Source organism: Theropithecus gelada, chromosome 2, assembly GCF_003255815.1.
Source record: "Theropithecus gelada isolate Dixy chromosome 2, Tgel_1.0, whole genome shotgun sequence".
NCBI lineage: Eukaryota > Metazoa > Chordata > Mammalia > Primates > Cercopithecidae > Theropithecus > Theropithecus gelada.
The window spans coordinates 74,689,355-74,713,511 of NC_037669.1; the positions used below are offsets into that span (position 1 = coordinate 74,689,355).

The following is a 24,157-nucleotide window of genomic DNA, read 5'->3' on the forward strand; positions in this document are numbered from 1 at the left end:
CATGTATTTTTTTTTAACAATTAGTAAGATTTGAATCAAAAATAAAGAACTTTGGCAACCCCTCTGCCCTGCCAACTCCCAAATTTACAACCGAAATGTCACAATTCAAACAAAGTTTTAAGTTACTGCCTAAACTTAATTTTTAAAAAATTTCTTGTTTTCATGTCTAGTTTGTAGCCAGAACTGCTGGACTGGAGTTGTTTGCCGCACCCCCTTAGCTGCATAGTGCCCTGGGGGCTCAAGCAGAACTTTGTCCCAGCCACTACTTTGGGAAGCACAAAGGCTGAATGCTTCCAGCCATTCTGGTGACATTTCTAACATGATTGAATGACGATATCTTTGGGAATGTGTCTGTATACTTTCAGATCTGCAGGGCCCCAGTCACCATCTGTTGAAATACTTCATCTAGAATTGAACTATACCCCTTAGAAGGCAGTTGAGTGACATGTTTAGCCTCTCCAAGCTTATCCTCAGCCCAGATTCTATTTATGACGAGTAATTGGGGGCTGCCATCATTATGTCCAAAGCATAATTTAGGACACTGTGATTTAATGATGTATATTGGCAGTTTTGAGTCATTTATGTGAATTGAGGTAGTTTCATGCTGTCAGGAGAATTCTTATGTAATATAATGAATGAAATAGCAGCCCTCTTTGTGAGTTTCAGCATCCAAGATTCAAATCATAGTTAAATTTAAAATAAATTGAAGTTTTCTCTGTGACAAATGCGAGGTCTAAAATAATCTAGACAAGGGTAGATGGTATAGGCAAGGGGTATCATTTGCAACTGATTTTTCAAAAATGAAACTGGTATTACTTTTTAAGCTTTCGGTAATTGAATAATCATATGTTAGGTAAGTAAAAAGCCTACCTAAGACCCTCCCCAAGCAATTTTATAATTCTAAACTCAGGCCGTCTTCTGGTTTGGATTTGCTGTTAGAAAGTATCTTTGTTGTGGTTAAGGAAGAAATATTCAAGACTGTGTAATTCCGTCATGGGCTTCTTGCTTTTTTTGTTTGTTTGTTTTTTTCAAACAAATTCCTTATTTTTGTTTCTGGATTGCAGCCATAATACGAAAACAACATCTTGGTTAGACCCTCGGTGCCTGAACAAGCAGCAGAAGCCTCTGGAAGAGTGTGAAGATGATGGTAAGGGGCCAGGCAGGTCTTGGGTTAAGTGAATTGGGGGCACTGTTCACATGTGCAAATTTTAAAGAGTCGTAGCCAGGTCAGTCGGGTCTTAGGTTGAGTTTTTAAAAGGTAATCCAATTTCTGCTAAATGGACTGTGGTTTACAAAAGCAGGAGGAAAGTCAGAGTTGTTTCAAGAGAAGAATTTGTTTACACATGAAGACAGATGCGTACTAATATCTCCATTAGGAGCAGAACAGTCAAACTGTTCAAATGAAGATACATCCTCTGTCTTCAGGAACTTAGAGAAAATTCTAGAAAGTCTCTAGGAATAAAGAAATCAGAGATGCTCTGGTCACTCACACATTCTCAGCTTTAACCCTACCTTTTAAAAGTCTTAGGGGAAAAAGTTGGGAGTTTTTCTTGAACTCTACTTATTTCACATACTTCCCTAGTCTTGGAGGTAGGGGAAACAGATCTAGATATGTTTGAGAATCTCTGTGTAACTTACAGTATACCCACAATACGTAGTAAGTGTATTCTTTTGAGACAGAGGTTGAGGTGTTACCTAGAGCACCACTCTCCCTGTTAATCTTGGAAATGAACTAACGGGCTGTAAGAGCTTTAGTTGAAAAAGTTCATTTCAAGGCTTTGGGTTTTTTAATTACTTCTCCAAAATGAAAAAAAAAAAAAAAATTAAAACAGAGCTACTGTGTCCCTTTTCAGTACACCAACGTCTATCCCAAGTTCTACCAAAATTATTTTTTGATGTGGAAAAATGAAAAGGGAAATGGTTTGCTTTGCTCTGCTTTGCTACTCATTATTCAAGTCTGGCATGTGAATTAGTAGTATAAATATTAAATATGTATTTTACTGTAAGATAACAGAACGTTATTAATTTGTCCTATAGTACAGAATTGTTGTATATATAAACTTGAAGATTTTTTGAAAATGCAAGGCAGTAAAGTATGATACTGTCAAAACCTCGTACTCCACAATCCTTCTATTATACATGGTTTGCAGATTACATTAAATGACGTAGACTATTGTGTCGATATTTATCTGAGTTACTTAAAATGGAAACAAAAGTCCTTCTAACTTAGGAGGCATGACCAAGATGCTTGTTTTATTTTGGTTGCTTTGTTTCATTCCTGAAGAAGGAATAGAACAGGTTCATTCAGCTGTGGTGTTTTGCATGCCTGGGAGATAATGGACTGTACTGATTATTTCAGTATTCTGTTTAACATATAATACCAGTTGAGTATCCCTGATCCCAAAATTTGAAGTCCAAAATGCTCCAAAATTGGCCAGGCATGGTGTGGCTCACACCTGTAATCCCAGCACTTTGGGAGGCTGAGGCAGGAGGATCACTTGAGCCAAGGAGTTTGAGACCAGCCTGGGCAACATAGTGAGATCTTGACTCTACAAATAATAAAACAAAAATTAGCTGGGCGTGTTGGCATGTGCCTGTGGTCCCAGCTACTTGGGAGGCTAAGACAAAAGGATCACCTGAGCCCAAGAGTAGGAGGCTGCAGAGAGCTGTGATTGTGCCACTACACTCCAGCCTGGGTGACAGAGAGAGACCCCGTCTTAAAGAAACAAACAAAACAAAAACATGCTCCAAAATACAAAACGTTTCGAGTGTCACCATGGTGCTCAAAGGAAATGTTCACTGGAGCATTTTCGATCTTGGATTTTCAGATTAGAGATGCTGAGCCAGTAAGTATATTACACAAGTATCTCCCAATCTGAAAATATGCAAAATCTGAAACCCTTTTGATTCCAACCATTTTGGATAATACTCAACCTGCACATAAATAACCAATTTTCAAAGATCAGAGCATAAAACACATTCAACCCTAAAACTTCGTGGAACAATAATTTAATCATTTGATGCCTTATGATTTTGAAAGCAATTTAGGCAGTCATTACCATAGGGTCTTCAATGTCAATATCCTTTTTGTAATTATTCTGGGAAGGTATGAAAATGCCTGTTAATACAATATTATAAATGATAGAATATTGCAATAGCTTTTTCTGAGAAAAACTGTACATAGATTAAAAGTATTGAATAGAATTGACATTTTTGTTACCAAATCTAGTAATTTTTAATTCTTAAAATTATCTTTTTGTATTAATGTTATTTCCTTTGGAACAAGAATATATTCATACCAAATGCAATTAGTTTAGTCATTATCTCTTTAATATTAGAATTCATATATTCTGTTTCTAGTAGAAATTCTATGTCTATCTGTGTGCCTGTACACACAAACAGTATAAATATATAATCAGATTATGATAAGTATCAATTTGCGTTTTCTGTTGCCAGTTAACGCAAAGCTGCCTTGTTATTATTTATATTATAACACAAAGCAGAAAAGCATATTGGTTGCAAATATTGCCCCTGTATTTCTTTCTGTTCTCTGTAGGTCATACATATGGGGTGTAACAGTATAGCATCATACTTAATTATTGTAAAGATTTAATATGTTCTATCTCATTTAATATTTAATTAAATATTAAATCGCATAGATTTAATATTTCGTATCTCAGAAAATCGAGAAACTAGTTTGAGATTTTGATGTTAGTGAATGACTCCTTCTGTCATTGTTGTGTCCAGTTCAGTTAGAAGCCCTCAACCTTGCCTTTGAACTCCGGGCCAATATTTTAATCCACCTGATGGATAGTGTCAACGGTTGTCTCAAAGAGACTTCTGACTCAGTCATATTAAAACCATTAAAACTGATTATCTTTCCCCCAAATTTGGTCCTCTCTAAGTGTTTCCTGTCTCCGTTCCTGGTAAATTTATGCATACTCAAAATTCCCCCTTGATCTGTCACTTTTTTTCACACCTATTTCTAACCTGTGAACCAGCTAAATTCACTTGGCATCCTAAATATCTCTTGGATCCATTCACTATTTTTTTCACCGCGTCTACCATTCTCCTCTGGGGTCATGCTCATCTGCCATACAGACTCTTTTCACTCTCCTTTTTATGTTGCACTCGGAGCAATCTTTTAAAATGTAAATGTGATGATGTTATCAGTGACAACCTCCACAGGGTCTGCTTAGGAAATGCCAAGTCCATAGCTTGCTTCTCTGAGCCCTGTGTGGTCAACCTCTCTAGGTTTTCTCACACTATTTCTCTGCTCTCTGCTCTTCATCCCCACTAGTCCTCATTGAGTTCCTGCCTCCTGTCGGTTAAATGTGCATTTCTGTCTTAGAATACCCTTACATTTCACTATACTCTTACATTTCACAATAGTTATTGAATACTTTCTATATGTCACGTGCATCCTAGGTATGCATATCCTTCAGGTTATATTTCAGGGAATTTTTCCATGACTTTGCCCCCAAAGATATGATTAGATCACTCATGTATCTTACTCTATTGAGAACTTATCATGATTTTAATTTTAGTTTCATTCGTGTGAGCTTTGGATTTGTCTCCTATTCTGGAAAAGCAGAGATGTCTGATTGTGTTTTTTGAGAGAGAGTCTCGCTCTGTTACCCAGGCTGGAGTGCAGTGGCACGATCTCTGCTCACTGCAACCTCTGCCTCCCTGTTCAAGCAATTATCCTGCCTCAGCCTCCCGAGTAGCTGGGATTACAGATGAGCGCCACATGCCTAATTTTTTTGTATTTTTAACAGAGTCGGGGTTTCACCATGTTGGCCAGGCTGGTCTCGAACTCCCAACCTCAGGTGATCCACCCACCTTGGCCTCCCAAAGTGCTGGGATTACAGGCGTGAGACACCATGGCTGGCCCCTGATTGTGTTCATTTTGATATGTCACCTAGCATAGTGACTGGCAAGACCTATTTATCATAGGTCTTGATAAATAACTACTGAAGAAGTGAACAAATGCTCCCAAAGACATTAGATAATATACAAGTGGGCATTTTCACAGGTAACTTTGTGTAAATTAGATTCTCCTTTTAAGAAACAGTGCCAATCAAAACTTACCATTGGCATTGGGATCATTTTTAAGGGCGCGGTGGCTCAAGCCTGTAATCCCAGCACTTTGGGAGGCCGAGGCGGGCGGATCACGAGGTCAGGAGATCGAGACCATCCTGGCTAACACGGTGAAACCCCGTCTCTACTAAAAATACAAAAAACTAGCCGGGCGTGGTGGCGGGCGCCTGTAGTCTCAGCTACTCAGGAGGCTGAGGCGGGAGAATGGTGTGAACCCGGGAGGCGGAGCTTGCAGTGAGCTGAGATCACGCCACTGCACTCCAGCCTGGGAGCACAGCGAGACTCCGTCTCAAAAAAAAAAAAAAAAAAAAAAAGAGTTTACAAGGTGTCTAGGCCCATGTTGGTTATTTAAGTCAATCATTGATTGACTGGTTCATTCATTCATTCATCAACAAATATTTAGTAGCTAACATGTGCAGAAAGCTACACTGGGCATTGATCCTATTGTGGTGGTGAAAACAGGCTCGATCCCTGTGTTTGTGAAGCTTATAGGAGCCACTTGCCCTATAGCTGGGGAAACATTAGGTATGAAATGATTTTTGTGTGTTCTCCTGTGTTTCCTTCTCAGTAATAAAATGTTTTACTGACAGCAAGAGGAGGAGGTCAAGAATGGAAAGGATTTGGACTTGTTTTGCTCACTGACATTTTTGAGGACATTTTAATTCTAATATTTCTGAGCTGCTTGACTTAGAAAGTGTGTGTGTGTGTGTGTGTGCGCGCGCGCGTGTGTGTGTGTTCTCACAAAACCAATAAAATGCCTCCCAACACTCCTTCAGGGCAGTTTTCAAGGCTTTCTTCCTTGATATATTTTATCTTGACATAATTCATCTTTCCAGCTCCTTTTTGAAAGACATCAAAGTTAGCTCATTATATAGTCCACACTCAGTTTGACCTCACCTTCCATTTTTCAAGCAGCACTGTTACTTGTAAGTTAAATAATGCTTTAATTGTGAGTATAATTGCCTCACTGATTAGAGGATTATTGAAGGATTAAAAGGACTGATATTGAAAGTCTGACAGCTTTGTTTACTCCCAATAAGGTCTGTAATAAGTGACTTCCCACTTAAGAACATTGAAACCGCAAAGGTATTTGTCATCTTTTACAACCAATCAAATCCTATTTTGACACGCAAGGAAATGAGCCATATAATTATTTTGCCAATATCAGCTCTTCCTGTTTTGTGATTTACACTGAGGTCGCGAGTTTACTATCCAAGCCAATGAAATAAGCCACAATGCAGGTAAGGACGAACTAGAGTGATGTGTTTGCTGCTGTTTTCCTGAGGAGATTTCCTTTCTTGGTGCTGGTGTCTGAATTTTGCTTTCTCTCTTTTCTGTCTCATTCCTGCTATTCCTTTGGAGAAGAAGGGGTACACACCGAGGAGCTGGACAGTGAACTAGGTAAACCCTTCCTGCCTGCTGCTACTGCATGACACGTGCATGACATGGCCTGCATGGTTTTTTCCCCAGTGAATTGCTTAATCCCTCTGTTTCTTTAGTTTGCACTCCTCCAGTTATGATTTTTGTTTTAGTTTATCCAGGAAAGGTCAGTCTCACAACCTGCGTGTCTGACTGCAGGCATCACGCAGAGTTGTAATATATTATGTTTACAAATAAAATGTCTGACTGAACAGAGACTAGAACGAGAGTTAGCAAACTGGTAATAGGTAGTCTTGTAAAGTGAGGATTGGGAAAGAACCGAAGAGATGCTTGCTGTGTCCCTTGAACTTTTGCGTAACCTGTCTCAGTCTTATTTCTTTATTTGTTTAGTGTGGATGGTTATTTGGGTAATACAAAAAAGCCAAGCAGAACAAACAAAAATCTATTAACACTAGTTTAAGGAGCATTATAGGAGCACTTGCAATAAAAGAAGGTCACTGAGGAATTGAATAGTTAAGACTTAGGATCATGTTGTTATTACATCACAGACCACATGTTGTTGACCTTGCCGTTATAGTGAGTGGTTGTTTATATAGTGATGCAGCACCTATATGTACTGTTTGCCTTCGAGTTGTGTCAATACAAATCAAGTCTTGACTACTCTAGTTATTGTTTAGGAATAATTCATGCTAGCAGATGATGCCAAATTCTTGTTTCTTTGCTATTGGAATATATTGAATTATGTTCGCTATTAAGTTCAGTCCTTTTATGTTCAACCTTGAACAACATTAAAATTAGCTTGCATTCCATCAGATACATTTACTGATGGATAGATAGGAAAGCATAAATTTCAGCTAAATTGCAGATGAAAGCCTCGGCTGATGGGAAGATTCTTTAGCAATTGAATATTGTTTAAGTAGAAGATTGTTTAACATCAGTATGAGTGGAACTGTAGTAAGATTATTGAATCTGCCTGGCATTTTTGAGATTGCCTGAAGACCTGAAAATATAAATCTATTTAATACAGATTATTGTATTCATTTGGTTTTCTTTATTTTTGTTACATGACATAAAGATAATCTGTCTTGGTTGGCTAGAATTATGATAGAATAGAACCAAGCTCTGTTTTTTGTAACATTTGAAACGTACCTGTTGTAATTGATGCACATGCCAACAATGGTCGATAACTATTGATCGATCTATTTTTAAAGATGTTTAATAAGTTGTCTTTGTGGTCATTGTGAGAGGAATGACTTAAGGTTCACCCTGAATGATAGAACAATTTGAAACTAATTTGATCGAAAAAAGAAAGTGTCAATCCAATGATATTAGTTAAAGTAATTGAAAGAGACAGAAATAGGTTTTCCAGACACAAAATGAGTGTCTTAATCATTTGTTCAGCCGATTTCAACTACTCTTGCTACCTGAGTAATATGTGTGAGAGATCGCTCTGCTGTCTGCTGGCAGCCAGTGGAGATAGCACAGCTGTGTACAGGGGCACAACCTTATTTGCTTCTCTGGAAATTTGAATTTGAAATTTTCAGGAAAGATGTTTCTGCATTTTACCCATATGTTAAATGATATCGTGGAGACTTGCTTATGCTGTTAAAGACTCTAAACATGAGTTGTCTTGGCTTTCTCTGGGTTCAGATCAAGCTGTCTGACTCCCCTGCTTACTGGCTATGCAAACTTTGAGAAACTATTCACCTTCTTTTAGCTTCCCTTTCCTTATCCATAAAGACGGGCCGAAACAGGAGCTCCCATTGTCCTTATGAGGTGATTTAATGAAAGTGTGTTTTATTATTTGTCCCTGTGATCAACACATGCTAATAGCTATTTGCAGCTTTATTATTTATTACCTAATTCCCTCTTCTTGGATTTTTTCCATACTTCCTTATGGTACTTTTTTCCATTAACACAGCGCAAGGGAGGAATGTGTTCTATACTATAGAAATGACGCAAATGTGTTCTTGTAGGAAGGGTAGCGATAAAAAAAAAAAAAACCTTTGATTTTTGCCTGCACATGTCCACTGTGTAAAGAGTAGCACACGTGCACACACACTGTTTTCTGTTGCATTCACTTCAGATTCTGTTGACAAGCTCACTGCTCATTTTCTTAATAAGAGGGTCCTAATTTCAAACAATAGCAACTGTCAGGTTTTCAGTGAACAATGCAATTCCAGATGTGACAAGGAAACCCTCTTTGTAATCGGCCTCTGAGAGGCGTGGGCAGTTGGCTTGGGTGTTGGACACAGATCATTTGATTATAGAGTTGTCATTTCTGAACTCTGTTGTTTGAGCTGGGTCAGTTGCTCCATTATGTACTTTGGTTTGCAGAATTTATCACGTCCTCTGCAGACATCTCCCCAGAATTAAAAAGCACCTGCAGAACCTTCTTTTGGAATTATAGGGTGTTCGTATGGTGAAACCAACTAGGGGGGATAGAGCCAAGAAAATAAGTTCTTCTCCCAACCAAAACTAAGTCACAGTTTTGAAATGTATCTCTGGTTTTGAACATGATTTTCAATCTATACACAGACAAATCTCTTTGAAAAGAAATTAGAACCTTTGCTCAATATTTGCTCTGTGAAGACAAAATAGTGCAGCATGAGATTTTCAGAGGCAGGAGTAGCAAGTACACAGGCCACAGACATCTGTCTTACTCCTTTTGTGCTTTCCTGGAGCAGCTGCGATTTGTGGGCACTTTCTATGTACCAGGAACTGTGCTAAGTGTTTAGAAGTATCCTTGTTTAATCCACTACTGACTTTTGAGGTAAACCCAGGAGAAAGATATGGTTCAGAGATGTTAAGTAAGTAGCCCAAAGCCACAGAGTAGTAGGCCTAAATGAAAGAACTAAAGCTCAATCTTATATGTGGGCAATGCCAGAAGGATCTTAGCCACCTGAAATCTCTGTGATAGGTTGTGCAGTCTCATCTGCTCCCTGACTGTGGTTAGTCATATGAGGATTCCTTTTTAAGAGTCTTTAGAGTGTTTGCTTAAAAAATTATAATGTCATTATTTTCTGGACTTAAATATTTTCTACCTTTTTCAGTTTTTTAGAACCAAATGGCAAATTCTAGGACAAACATCTTCCTATTTAAAATCGATGACCCATTTCTATTTTAAGCATTAGGAGACTAATTTCTATGATTAAGTTAATCACCACATTGGAAGTGAGAAACTATCTTTTCAGTTTCTGGAGTTTGCTCATCTGTTCCAAAAGATGTGTTTAAACTGACGAGTGTCCAGAGATGCTAGTTGACTGGCCCCATTTTTCAACTCTAGAATATTAAGTTGTTGACTAGGCACTAGGAAAGAAGTCACGAGTACCTTCTTTTCTAGTACTCTCCTCGGATCTCCATCAAAGCACATACCACGTGGCTGAATTTTCTGCTTAGATGATGCACTTGGCGTTTGTCTTCGTGTCCCTGATGCCTAACATACCCTCAGGCAAACAGTAGGCATTCAACAAATGTTTGTCAAATTAATAATTGAGTAACTTGAAAGCTTAATATTTCCCCTGTTTTATCTAAAGATAATCAGGCCACATATTTCAGGTTGCAGATTTTGAAAAGAGATGGTGTTTCTGTGGAACTTAATGCAGTCTCCTCACACCCACCCACCCTTCTGCCCTGTATAAATGTATGACTGTGCACCAATTTGCATTTTTTTAATCTTCGATTTCCCAACTCTTTGGAAATATTTTCCTGGTTCATTTTCATTTAAATGGTAATTTCCAGCTTTGTAAGGGGAAAGCATTTCCCAGGCATTTAATTTGCATCGGTCCGCAAGACTCAGTATATAAAAATGCCAAGTTGTATCAACATCTGCAAATTGGACCTGTCTTGCATTTTAGTAGCTTATGTGTCCTACAAGTCAAAGACTTCTTTAAAACCTGCTAAATGTTTTTTCTTTTTAATTTAGAAGAAAAGAGGGGAAAACCTGTCTCTTTGTTTGCAAACAAGTAACATGTGGAGCAAAAACCATGAAATTAATGTCTCTTGATGTGCAGCCAAATCTGAACAAAACATAAACTTTAAGTAATTAGTCTGTATAAGTTTGTGTGCATGTGCATGGCTCCACCTCAGTCTGGAACTGTTTGTAGCATATGTAAGCCTTCTGCCCTGATGACATGATCATTATTTAAATTAGTGACCACATGATTCCTTGAATTAAACAAAAATCTATTTCAAATATTTCAAGTCTGTAGTATTCTATCAAAGTTGGTCTTAATACCTACTTCTAGGACTAATTATTCACTTTAGAGTGTGGTATTACGTAAGTTTGCCTTGACTACATATCAGGGAAGCTTTAAAATTAAGTTGAATAACTGTTGTTCTACCTGAAAGGGTTGTTTAATGACAAAAAAACACAATCTAGTCCCTTCTTTCACCAAGTAAAATAATGTGGTGCAGTGGGCCTTTCCACAACAGATTCCTGTTCAGACAGAACTATTACCTGTTTAATAAAGTTTTGGCCTTTGATATGAAACCTTAGGAAGTTCTGTAGAGCGTGGTTGAGTTTTCAGAAAGGCACATACATCCCCTAGTGTGATGGTACCACCACATTTAAAGAAATAAAATCGTCCACCTTAGATAATGAGCTTTCCGGGATCAGGAGCTGTGTTACTGCTTTCACAGGTTAAGTGCTGGAAACGATGGGACAGCCTAGAGATAGCAATTGAGTGATAGATGTGTGCAGTTAAAAAACCCGACTACATTTTCATTAGGAACAAGGAGAAAATAAGATGCAGATTTTATTTTATTTCAAGGAGAGCAAAGCAACACTACTGTACTGAAAATGAAACATTAATTTTCATCCATTTTTGCTTGTGTAATAAGATGGCCTAGAAACAAAATGAGAAAACTGTGAACATTTAAGATAGGAACTATGCATTCAAGGCAAGTTTAACCTATATTTTCATTAAAATCTAATTTAATAGTGATTTAGAATAAAGGCATCCGGGGCTGCATTTTATTAAATTTTATTTTCTTGCATTAAATACCAGTCAGTAGATGAAGAATTGCTCTTCATGTAGAAAAATACACTGATAAAATAATAGATACTTTTTTTTTTTGGTTAGGATATACAGTTTTAATTGGATTTAAAGCATTTTTATGAGTCTTTCTCTTTTTGCCTAACTCAGTTGTTGAAAATACCCAGGCTCTTCAGTAATATGCTCTTCTTGCCGTAAATGTTCTTTTATTTTTCAGAACTGCCTGCTGGTTGGGAAAAGATTGAAGACCCTGTCTATGGTGTCTACTATGTAGAGTAAGTGCCCATTCACAATCCACACATTAGTTTATACCTCTCTATAATTATGTACATTTGTGTTAAGTACAGCCTGACATCATTAAAAGGCACAAATCAATTAACAATGTTAATTTTATGATGAAAATATGTATGCATATTTTAATGAATGAGAAAATATTCAATAAATCTGAAAATAGCAAATCATATTATTAAATTCACATGGGCAGGATCCATGTCTTTTGTTCACCACTGCATCACAAAGGCCCAACATGGTCCTGGCATATGGCAGGTACTTAATGAGTATTAGTTGAATGAATGAATGAGAAAAGCCGGGATTCAGTAGACCAGATGAAGAGGGATTGTTTATCTTTACAAGGAGTATCTGATTTGTCTACTTTTTGCTCTGCCCAGATCTGAACTCCTTAGCGATTGCTTCTTTATTCATTCATACATTCCAAAAGGTTCAGCCAGGTAATTTATGAAATGTTGCCAGGATTGAGGAGGAAAGGGAGAACTAGCCTAGGATGCAGACCTTGTGTGTTTCTTTGTTTCTCTCTTGCCTGAGGTTCTTGTTTCCCATTTTTAAAAGTCTAAAACCCTCGTGACTTCTTTATTGTGTGCCTTATTCTAGCATTGGGCTCCCACTTTTTCCTTTCATCAAAACTATTGATTGATAGGATGATACTAAAAGAAACCAAAGGTTAGGCCATTGAAAAAAATAAATAAATAAATAAAAATTTTAAAAAAGCTTTGTATTATATAACTTCCTCTGAGAAAAATGAGAGGTAACAAATAAAAGTTCCTTCAAAAGAAGCGAATGCCATATAAATGTTGTAGAAACATAATCCTACCTGCCACACTGAAGATGTAACTATCATATTTTCTTTCCTTTTTGCTGCTGGTGATGAAAAGTCATTTGTATAATACCCTGGTGATAAGAACATAAGACCAAAAAAGTGCCAGGCCATAAAATAGATGCCCAGCATCTTATTGTAAAAATTATGAGTTCAATATAGCAAGTGTCCTTGGCCAATACTAAGTTTCACCTCCACTTTGCCTGACAAGAGGGATTGGTAATATGGGGCATCGGAGAGGCAAACTTGGCTGTCCCTCTGACCCTCAGAAAATAAATTTCTGTTGTGTGCCCCAAAGATCATCTTTCTCACAGATGTACTGTGGGGTTTTTACTATATGAAGCTCATTTTGAATTGTCCCTCAACTAGTTTATGCATTAAGAGAGAGCAGGAACAGATGACAAAAGCTTTGATGGGTGAAGACGCAAGTTGTTATCTTACCATGGAGTTCTCCCTGTGTCTTTTCAGACTTATGTGCCTGTTAATGATAGACCATTTCTTAGAATGAAATTGCTGCAAGAATTAGGAAATAAACATGTAGGCCTTTAATAGAAATTAAGAGCAATCAGTCTATCCATTCTATTGATAAGCCTGCTTAAAAAAATAAAGCCTAGCTTTTTAAAAAAACTTAGGAGTTCCAAATAATCATAATAGTATGCTTCTAAACTTCTAATAAACTATTATTTTGAATTAAGAAAAATAAGTCCGGGCATGGTGGCTCATGCCTGTAATCCCAGCATTTTGGGAGGCCAGAGGACGTGGATCACTTGAGGTCAGGAGTTCAAGACCCGCCTGGCCTGCATAGAGAAACCCCATTTCTACTGAAAATACAAAAATTAGCCAGGTATGGTGATGCACGCTTGTAATCTCAGCTACTTGGGAGGCTGAGGCAGGAGAATCGCTTGAACCTGGGAGGCAGAAGTTGCAGCGAGCCAAGATCGCACCACTGCACTCCAGCCTGGGTGACAGAGAGAGACTCTGTCTCAAAAAAAAAAAAAAAAAAGAAAGAAAAACATATATGTATATGCTTACGTTGTGTGTGTATATATATGGTGTATATATGTGTGTATATATACATATATATGGTGTGTATGTGTATACATACATATATATACACACACACATACACACACATATATGGTGGCGTGTGCCACCATACCCGGCTAATTTTTGTATTTTTAATAGAGATGGGGTTTCACCATGTAGGCCAGGCTGGCCTCAAACTCCTGACCTCATACGTGTGTGTGTGTGTATATACATATATATACATATGTATATATGTATACACGCGTGTATGCATATGTATATATGTATACACACACACATACGTGTACATACACTAAATAAGGCCATAGCAAAAAAAATTTGTCTATGTATGCATATATAGAGGTGTGTGTATGTGTGTGTGTATTTTTCATTTTGCCATGCAGGGCCTAATTAGTTTTGTAGCCATCTAAGTGTTTGGATCTTTGTCATTTTGAGCACATCACGTCTACTTAGTTAACTTTATTTGGAGTCTCTCTGCCTAAGGCCTGTACTTTTAATTGTGCCTCCATGTTTAGTGATCAAAATAGTTAACAGATGTGAGTCGAGTTCTTTGTTTAACTTCATTGTTTGGATGAATGCTTATGCTTCTGTGAACCCTACTGTAGACACAGCAGTTCTGGCATTGTATGTTATAGACAGTGTCACACAGCCACGTTAATCTTATTTTTCAATAATTCCTTAATCTACTTCTTGTTGAATTAAAGCAGCTTCCCCTGTCAGGTGGTATCTTGGACATTTGGAAGGGGGTCAGTGGTTAAAATCCTGGGATTTGAAAGCAGAAAACCCTGAGCTTGCATGCCTGTTTACTGCTTACTAGCTATATTATGCTAGATGAATTATTTAACTGCCCAGACACTTACTTTCCTTATTCATAAGATATGAATAAAAATAGGACTTACCTCCTGGCATTTACTGAGGAGTTTTAAATAAAATGCATATAAAACTAGTAGCCAGTGCTTAGTGCATATAAGCAGTCAGTAATGGAAACTTTTCATTTTTATTTCCTCTTTCTAACTGAGCATTTTAACACACAAGGGTTAGCATCTCAGACCACCTGCTTTGCTCAGTTTGAATCCAGGGACTTGGTCTGACTGGCATTTTGCTGGTGGGATGAAGTGTTTCAAGCTGAATACTATTTGCTGTCTTCCCCAGCCACATCAACAGGAAGACGCAATATGAGAACCCAGTTCTTGAAGCCAAACGGAAGAAGCAGCTTGAGCAGCAGCAGCAGCAACAGCAGCAGCAGCAGCAGCAGCAGCAGCAGCAGCAACAGCAGACAGAAGGTTGGCCTCTTTCCTCGAGGCTTTTTCTTGAGCAGGGGAGCATGGGGCGAAATCTGAGCGCTGACACCCTCGTGTGGTCAGAACTGGCCTTGATGATTGAGTCCTCTCTTGCCACACTGAAGAGTTAATGTCCTGTGGGGAGGAAGAGAACCCCATCTCCATGTTCCTCTGGATGGCCAAAGTGGAGATCCTAATTCAAAGGCACCCAAATCTCCCCTTTAATTTAGAAAGGAGCATCGTTAGATCAGAGAACTTTGGGGAAGTTGTTCTCTCGCCCCCGCAGTATTTGCATTGCAACTGGTAGCTAAATCCAAACCACTTTTAGCATTTTTACTTTAAGTGGAGTTACTGGGCATGAAACTAACTTTTAATTTTAGGAACATTACATGCAAAGAATCAGAAAGAGCTGGTAGTTTGGGGTGCTTTTTAAAAATTACAGACTAATTCATGCTGTTTGTAAAAATATGGGCAGTTCAGGAGTATAGAACATTAAATTCTCGCCTGCTTGCCCCCTTCCCATTTTTGGAGATAAGCCCTGTGCAGAAATTTTCTAGGGATATACATATATGCATATTTTAACAAAAATCTTATAATAATTTATACATATATAGTATGTATGTGAGACCTCTTTTCTCACTTTTTATTTCTTGCACATATTTCAAAGTTAGCTAATATAGATTTAGCTTATACTTTTTAATGGTTACATAATGTTCCATTTTATGAATGCCTCTGTTTTATTTAGCCATTCGTTTATTACTAGATACTCTGGCTTTTCCCACTTTTTCATTCTGATCTTTTGGAATCATAGGCTTAATACTCTCCTCAATATAATATGTGAATATGAAACAGAATATCAAGTGTAGTGCTTCTGTTACTATAATATTGAATATAATAAATATAAACCATAGCCTACAGGTTGGCAAACTTTTTCTGTAAATAGCCAGATAATAAATATTTTAGGCTTCGTGATTCATACAGTCAGTCTCTGTTAGAACTACTCACTTCAGCCATTGTAGTATACAAATAGCTGTAGACAATACGTAAATGAATAGATGTAGCTGTGTTCAAATAAAGCTTTATGGGCACTGTAATTTGAACTTCACGTGATTTTCATATGTCACAAAGTATTCTCTTTTTTATTACTTTTCAACCATTTGAAAATGTAAGTTATTCTTGGCTCACAGGCTATATCTAAACAGGAATTGGCCCCAGATTGGCTAGTGGGCCATAGTTTGCCAACCACTGCCCTGGACTGTACAGTTTAGAGGGAGTAGGTATGTATGTCTATGTATATTCACCCATTGAAATGTTATCTACCTTAGTCTCTTTTCTAGCTAAAAAGAACTCTTCTCATATACATTTAGTGGGTACAAATGCAGCTTTTGACACATGGGTATATTAAGTGGTGGTGAAGTGTGGAGTTTTAGTGTAGCCATTACCCAAATAGTATACATTGTACCCATTAAGTAGTTTATCATCCTCCATCCCCCTCCAACCCTTCCAAGTTGCCATGGTCTCTTATTCTACACTCCATGTCCATGAGTACACATTATTTAGCTCGCACTCATAAGTGAGGACATGTGATATTTGACTTTCTGTTTCTGAGTTGTTTCACTTAAGATAATGGCCTCTAGTTCCATTCATGTTGCTGGGAAAGACATATAATTTTATTCTCTTTTTTATGGTTGAGTAGTGTTCCATGGCATACATACCACATTTTCTTTATCCAGTCATCCACTGATGGACACTTAGGTTGATTGTGTATCTTTGCTATTGTGAATAGTGCTGCAGTAAACATGCAAGTGTAGGTATCATTTTGATAGAATGATTTCTTTTTCTTCAGGTAGATACCCAGTAGTGGGATTGCTGGATTGTATGGTAGTTCTGTAGAGGGTGCAGTCATTTACATTCTCACTGACGGTGTATAAGCATTCCCTTTTCTTCACATCCTTATCAACATCTGTTATTTTTTGTCTAAAAAGAATTTTTGTAATGTATCTTTCCTGAGCTGATAAAACTTGGTAGTGTTAGAAAGTGCCGTTTGCAAATGAGAATGTACAATTGAAAGTGTTAGCTGAGCTGGAAGTGATTCTGGGGTGCCATCTCAAGGGTCACTCACTGTGAGTTATGTCTGGCCTTCCAAGGGGAATAAGATTACAATTAGGACCCAGGAATATTTGTAATAGGTCTCATTTGGATTTCAGAGATAGCAGAAGAGAGCACTATTAGCAATCTGCTGAAATCTACCTTCATCTTCCTCCCTACCTAAGCCAAGCTGGCCTCAGCAGCCCAGCTCATGTCTCAATCACATTAGAGAAATTTCTCCCTTATACACATGCCATTAGTTGGCTGTATATCTTTCCTGACAGTTTTTAACTGACGTTACTTTGGACTTTCCAGCCAGAGAGAACTGGAGTTTTTATTCATTATATCATAATATTTCTTTCTTAAAACGTCTTAGACAAGAAAAAAAGAGCTTCATACAGTGAGGTCAGATAACAACTTCTTTTTAATCTAAGCTATCTGCCCTTGGTTTATTGCTTTGGATATTATTAATAATAAGGGGAATCATAAAGAAGTCAATGAGCCATTTGAAGGAAAAATAGGAAACTTTCTTTTCTTTTTCATAGAATGGACAGAAGATCACTCAGCCCTTGTGCCTCCTGTTATTCCAAACCACCCGCCAAGCAATCCAGAGCCAGCCAGAGAAGCTCCACTTCAGGGTAAAGTACTTGTTTTTCTAATTGTGTTATGGTTTTAGCTCAAAATCTATTTTTTTTAAAGGTATTTTAAAAAGTGCAATCTTGTAACCCCCAAGTCATTCCTTTGATAGTGAAAACCATAAATAATAAAAGCAATGATAAATGTATTGTTAGACTTGTCAAGAAAAATTAGGAATCTTCCTGAATAATTTTTTTCCAACTATTTGTAATATTTTAAAAATAAAGACTACTTGTTAAATGATCATTCAAACCAACGTTTCTCAATGTCAGCACCATTGCCATTTTGGGGTAAGTAAATCTTTGTTGTGTGGGGCTGTCCTGGGCATTGTGAGATGTCCCCTGGCCACTAGATGCCAGTAGCACACAGCCCACCTCTCACTGTGACAAGGAAATTGTCCCCAGACATTGTCAGATGTCTCTGGGGAGCAAACCCATCCCAGAGATAGGAATCACTGATTTAGAGATCACAGATATTTAATAGTATGTTAAAAAAGATAAATCTGAAACTCAGCATTAGATATTTCAAGATTCTAGCCAACATATTAGGTTTTGTCTAAGACTTTCCTATAAATGCAAATGGTTTGATATTGTGTTTTCAGTTCTCATTCCCTATTCTTGCTGCAGTTTTGGTATTTATGCATGTTTACAACGTTTCAATGTATCTTGTTTGTTTACATTCACACATAGGATGAGGCCTTTATAGAGGATTATTCTTGAAAATTGGAAGTTCCAGAACCTTGCAACTTTCAGGCCTCATTACTCTTAAATTATAGAAAATATTTGTGTTTAGTTTTCTTTTTCTTTTAAACAAGCATCATATTTGACAGAGTTGGGGAATGTTTGTGGTACAGAAGCAATAAAAATACTATAAAATTTTCCTTCCTTTCTGCATTTTAAAAGAGATTTAATTGTGTTAGATATAAAATGATAAGTAGAATAATTCATTTTTAAAATTTTAATTCCTTCCTTATAATTTTCATAAGAAAGAAATTGTTTCTCTGCTAGCTGACATTGTCATGAGATTAGAATTAATATCAATTTATGTAAAATAATTTCAGGCATGAATATACTTTTTAATGGTGATAATGGCTTTAATAAAGATAGGATATAGTAGATAATATGTTGATTAATATCAGTATGACTGTGGATTCCTCAGTTTTGTGGGTTTTTTTGTAAATATAAAATTCCTTCTGTCGGCTCATGCCTTCTTACCTTCCCCTCTCTCACAGTAAGTTAGCCTCCTTTCAGTTCTTTTAACTAGCAAAACTGTGGACCGCTTCTGAGCCTTTGCAGAGGCTGTTCCTTCTATTTGCAGTTTTCTTTTCCTCCTACTTCTTACTCTGCTAACTCCTGTTCACCTCAGGTCTTTGCTAGATTCCCCTACCATGTTTACTCTTAACCATCCTGTACTTCACATTTATGAAATTTAACCGTTGTAACTAGTGATCATTTATGTGCTATTATTTAAAAATAGTTTCCTCATTAGACTTTAAATCCTATGGAGACAAGAGACTGTGGTTCTCTGTTTTTTGTTTTTTCACTGTGAGATAATCCCAAACAAGGCATAATCCGTTGGTATCTATTTCTCATGACATTATTGAGTGAAACAGTATCCATCCATCTATCCATCCATCCACATATACATATAGAATAGCCAACCAGACTTTCTTACATAACTATCTTAGAAATTAAGTAAATTAAAGCTATAAAGGTTCAGGTTCTGGGTGCCAAATGCTTAGTGCACCAACTAAGAATTGAGATGGTATTTATCTGTATTAGACACTTCATCTCAGATTCTTTCTTTTCTTTCACTCAACCTTTTTTTCTTTTTCTTTTTTTCTCTTCTTCCTTACTTCCTTATATCTCTTCCTTATTTCCTTAGTCATCTAATGATTGACTAAGACATCCACTGGTGCCTTCGTTCAGGCTTCTATAACAAGTTGCCATAGACTAGGTGGTGTAAACAACGAACATTTATCTATCAGTTCTGGAGAGTCGGAAGTCGAAGATCAAAGTGCTGGCAGAGCCAATGTCCAATGAGGGTCCCTTCCTGGTTTACAGACGGCCATTTTCTCACTGTGTCCTCGCGTGGTGCAGAGTAGAGAGAGAAAGGACTAGTCCTCTTCCTCTTCTTATAAGAATAAGCCCATTATGTGGGCTCCACTCTCATGGTATAATCACCTCCCAAAGGCCCCACTTCTAAATACCTTTCAACAGTGTCTGGGAATGTTCAAGCTCATTGAACTTTCCTTGGGATTGACTCATTTATTCTTACAACCCTTCTACTGTGTAGTCTCTCTGTTGATCCACACCTTTCAAGCACCTTTATAATCTTTGGAATATAACTGATACCAAAGAAACCAGTTAAAATCCATACCATTTGACTCCAAGTTGTGATTTCAATAAACATTAACCTAGACTTAAGCCTCATTGGTTATAAGTCTGGGTTACCTGCCTACTGGTTAAGTGTCTTGATTAGCCATCTAGTGTTTAATCTTGGGCAGTATCTAGCGTTGACAGACTGTCAGGAAGAAGCCATATAGCTAATTTGGTTAGATTGTTTTGTAGTAATTTTGCCAAGTTCACAGGCCAACTAAATTCTCCCCTGATCAAGGGTGTACTTCTAATCCCAGCAAGTGATAATTTGGAGATTTGCTCTTATGAAAACTCTCTAGCTTCAAGCTTATGCTTGGGGAGAGATTTTTGCAGCTACCCCTCTACCACACTCACTTTACCACCACCACATTCAAAACAATAACTCATTTATTGAGCTCTTAATTATGTGCCAAGTACCTTCTTAGGCACTTTACCTACATTATCTGCCATGGTTGTTTCTCACAACTATCGTGTGAAATAGGTATCATCATTACCTCCATTTATGTCTGTGATACTCTGGCAGAGAGGTTTAGTAACTTGCCCAAGGCCATATAGCCACTAAGTAGCAGAGCACAGATTTGAACACTATTCATGAGGAATAGTTTAACTTCTGGTTGAAAGGTTTTTGGCTGTTTTGGTTTTTGTGTGATACCTCATTTGTGTAGTCTAAATCTATGTTGTTCAGTATGGAAGCCGCTGGTTACATGTTGCCATTTAAATTTAAATAAATTACAGTTAAAAAATAAAACAAAATCAGTTTTTCAGTCTCACTAGCCATATTTCAAGGGCTCAGTGGCTATATGTGACTAGTGGCTGCCATGTTGGACAGTGCAGACACAGAACATTTCCATCATCACAGAAAGTGCCATTAGACAGTACTGGTCTAGGGTATTTAAACAGTAGTGTCAAGAAGTGACATTTCTTTCCCCTCCCCTCAGCCTGGCAGGGAAACATGCACCTAAGGTTCATTCAGGTGCAGAGTTTCGGGGCAAGACCCAGAACATCCTGATCAGTGAGTCTAAGGAAGGAGCTGAAAATAGGTACATTTTAAAAAGCTACCCAGGTGATTTTCCCTAGGTAAGACACAACCAAGCCTTACCACTGGTGACTGGTAAACAGAGGTTAGGATATTAGAAAATTACATGTACCACAGGGCTGCAGCTGAGAGCTCCAAATTCCACTGCTTGTGGGGTGAAAAGCATTTCTTTCCAAAAGCTGCATTAACTAATGATCCACCCCTATGTAAAAAGGAATAAAATGTGCATAAATGTGAAACCCTCTGATCTTCCCTCCCTTGTTAAACATTGGAAAAGGAAGTCAGTTGTATAATTTCAAAGCTCTGCTCTTGTCTTTATTAAGTTAACATTCTCAGCACAAAATATGTTAATGTATTTTTTTTAATTAGATAAACTGCCAGGCACATTTTCACATTTTCTAACATAGCCTATAATAAGAGTGAAAAGCTCCAACACCCAAACACCTCTTTTCAGCCTTCTCAAAGACATGTTAAATATCATTTCTATGTGCTTTTATTTGTTCATTCACTCACTCAACAAACATTTTTGGAGCACGTAAAATGTACCAGACAATATTCTAGATACTGGATATAAATACAAAAATCCTCATAGAGCTAACATTCTAGTGGTTTTATGTACCTGCGTATCAATGCCCCTCATGCATGGGAGTGGGGGATAGTAAGAAAACCAAAACAGTAAGTAAGATGTATATTCTGTTGGAAGGTGGTCAATGCTAAGGACAAAACTAAAGCAGGGAAAAGGGATTGGGAATGTATGTTGGAGGTGCTGCAATTTTTAGCAAGGTGGTTAGGGAAGGTCTTGCTGCGAAAGTAATGGCTGTTGATGATGTCTCTGCGTAACTGAAATGTGTTTCCCTTCAGGGCGCCTGGAATGCCCTAGCAGCACCTGCTGCAAGAGTGTAGGCCACTCACCCTCCTCCCCCTAAAGTAAACTTTGGGGGTTATCTTACCTCACCTCGATTTCCATCTGATAATTATCTTGGCAGCTGTCTCCCCAAAGCTCTTAGTACAAGTGACACCACCCTCCCGATGCCTTAGCGGATGACTTTGCCTGGCGAATCCTTCTAAGTCCTGCCTTTCTTTAGCCACTGTGACAGGGCTGTAGTTTGTCAGGCTTCCAATAAGCTTTAGGACTGTGCTAGAGAGCAGGTTAGCGAAAGGACCTCCGATTGCCGGCCATTTAAAAGAGCCTTCTTTGCAGGAGCCAGAAACTTTTAAAATATGCAATTAAAAATTGTATGCATGCCCAGAGACCTTTTAAGCCCTTTTAGATATAACTAACCAAAAATAACTTTCTTTCCTAGGTGCCAGGCTCCTAGTGAAGGGGTGTAGGGAACTAATTTCTCCCTCTTTCTCTCTCTCTTTTTGTTTTGGATAACATTTTTAATAGAAAAGAAACAGGGCAGATGGAGAAGCTGTGTGTGGCAAGAACAGGGTATAAGAAGTAAGTACAGTTAGAAGAGATGAAAGAAGCTGCTCATGAAATTAGGTCTACTACTTGGGATAATCAGAGAAGTTCCAATAAGTTTCTCGATTACAGAGAAGTGCCTAGTAAAACCCAAAAGAAAACGTTTTGGTTTATGTTCAAAATGTTATTTGTGAATGTGTCAAGAAAACATAATAAAACCTTAGGTAACATGTTTGGGAGTAATTTAGCTATATCTCTATCTGTACATTTATTTTATTTTTATTTTTATTATTTTTTTGAGACAGAGTTTCACTCTTGTTGCCCAGGCTGGAGTGCAATGGCATGATCTCAGCTCACTGCAACCTCTACCTCCTGGGTTCAAGTGATTCTCCTGCCTCAGCCTCCCAAGTAGCTGGAATTACAGGCATCCGCCACCTCATCTGGCTAATATATATATATATTTTTTTCTTTTCTTTTTTTTTTTTTTTAAAGTAGAAACGGGATTTCACCATGTTGGCCAGCTGGGTCTCGAACTCCTGACCTCAGTGGTCCACCTGACTCAGCCTCCCAAAGTACTAGGATTACAGGCATGAGCAACCACGACCAGCCTAACTTATTTTAAATAAGACAGCTGAATTCGGAGCTGTATGGCTACTGTTAGTAACTACTTAGTTTAGGGATTTTTTTTTTTTTTTTTGGTGAGGTTTCTTTGTTTTTTGGTTTGTGTTTTTTAAACAAATATCCTAAACTTGTTTTAAACAGTAAATCTTAGCCGTAGACATGTGTTGGCTATTTCATAAATTTAATAAAAGGTGCAAATAAATAGGAAAAATAGTTGAATTTGGAGTTCAATTCAAAGTGAATTGACCCATAATTTTGAAAATAGCCATTCTACATTTTTGTCAAATTATTATTTGTGACTCTAATATGTTTTCTGGTATTATCTGTGCATTTTCAGCCTGGATTTTCTGTTTGATTAAAACTAAAGTTTTTGTTCAGTTGATTTTTCATCCCTCTCTTGTAGCTGCTTTTGGACCCTGGAGTTGACATACTCTGTGCTTTACCTCCTTCCATCAACATTGGGGCCTAGGAACATCCTTATTCCTCAGATTAAGAGAGGACTTTCTTAAGATGCTATGTGCCCAAAGGCTCTAGGGCATAAGCTTGAAGAATTATCTATATGTTGTCTCAAATCTTGTTAAATTCTCCTTTTCACCAATGGTGACATTCCTTATGCTTTTCTTATTTTAATCCAGGCAAACCCTTTTTTACACGAAACCCTTCTGAGTTGAAAGGCAAGTTCATTCACACAAAGCTGCGGAAAAGCAGTCGTGGCTTTGGCTTCACGGTAGTTGGAGGGGATGAACCTGATGAGTTTCTGCAGATCAAGAGTTTGGTCCTAGATGGTCCTGCTGCATTGGACGGCAAGATGGAAACAGGTAGCGTCCACATGGCCTTAGTGTGTTCTGTGTGGTGAGACTCCAACCCAGAACATAAAGATGTGCAATCATGACATTGTTTGGTTTGAGCAAGACCAGACAGCGTCATGATTGCACATGTTTATACCTTTAAACACCTTGAGAATGAGCCCGGTCTCTACATTATATAAATTCATCCCTTGGGGCAGATTGAAACCTGTGAAGTCATTTTAACTTTGGGAAACTGTGTGACTACAGTAAAGCAATAAGTTACTAAA

General features: G+C 37.7%; 1 protein-coding gene across 10 annotated transcripts in view; it reads left to right on the forward strand.

Annotated features, from left to right (window-relative positions):
• Positions 1-24,157, forward strand: part of MAGI1 (membrane associated guanylate kinase, WW and PDZ domain containing 1) — a 680,972-nt gene that overhangs the window by 577,749 nt on the left and 79,066 nt on the right. For 8 of the 10 annotated variants that reach the window (XM_025375375.1, XM_025375381.1, XM_025375376.1 and 5 more), the window contains exons 6-11: positions 1,065-1,147; positions 6,466-6,501; positions 11,695-11,752; positions 14,788-14,918; positions 17,549-17,641; positions 23,718-23,900. In XM_025375375.1, coding sequence (XP_025231160.1) covers positions 1,065-1,147; positions 6,466-6,501; positions 11,695-11,752; positions 14,788-14,918; positions 17,549-17,641; positions 23,718-23,900 — 584 coding nt within the window. The remainder of the gene's footprint in view (positions 1-1,064; positions 1,148-6,465; positions 6,502-11,694; positions 11,753-14,787; positions 14,919-17,548; positions 17,642-23,717; positions 23,901-24,157) is intronic. The other 2 variants (XM_025375377.1, XM_025375384.1) reach the window with 1 other exon arrangement.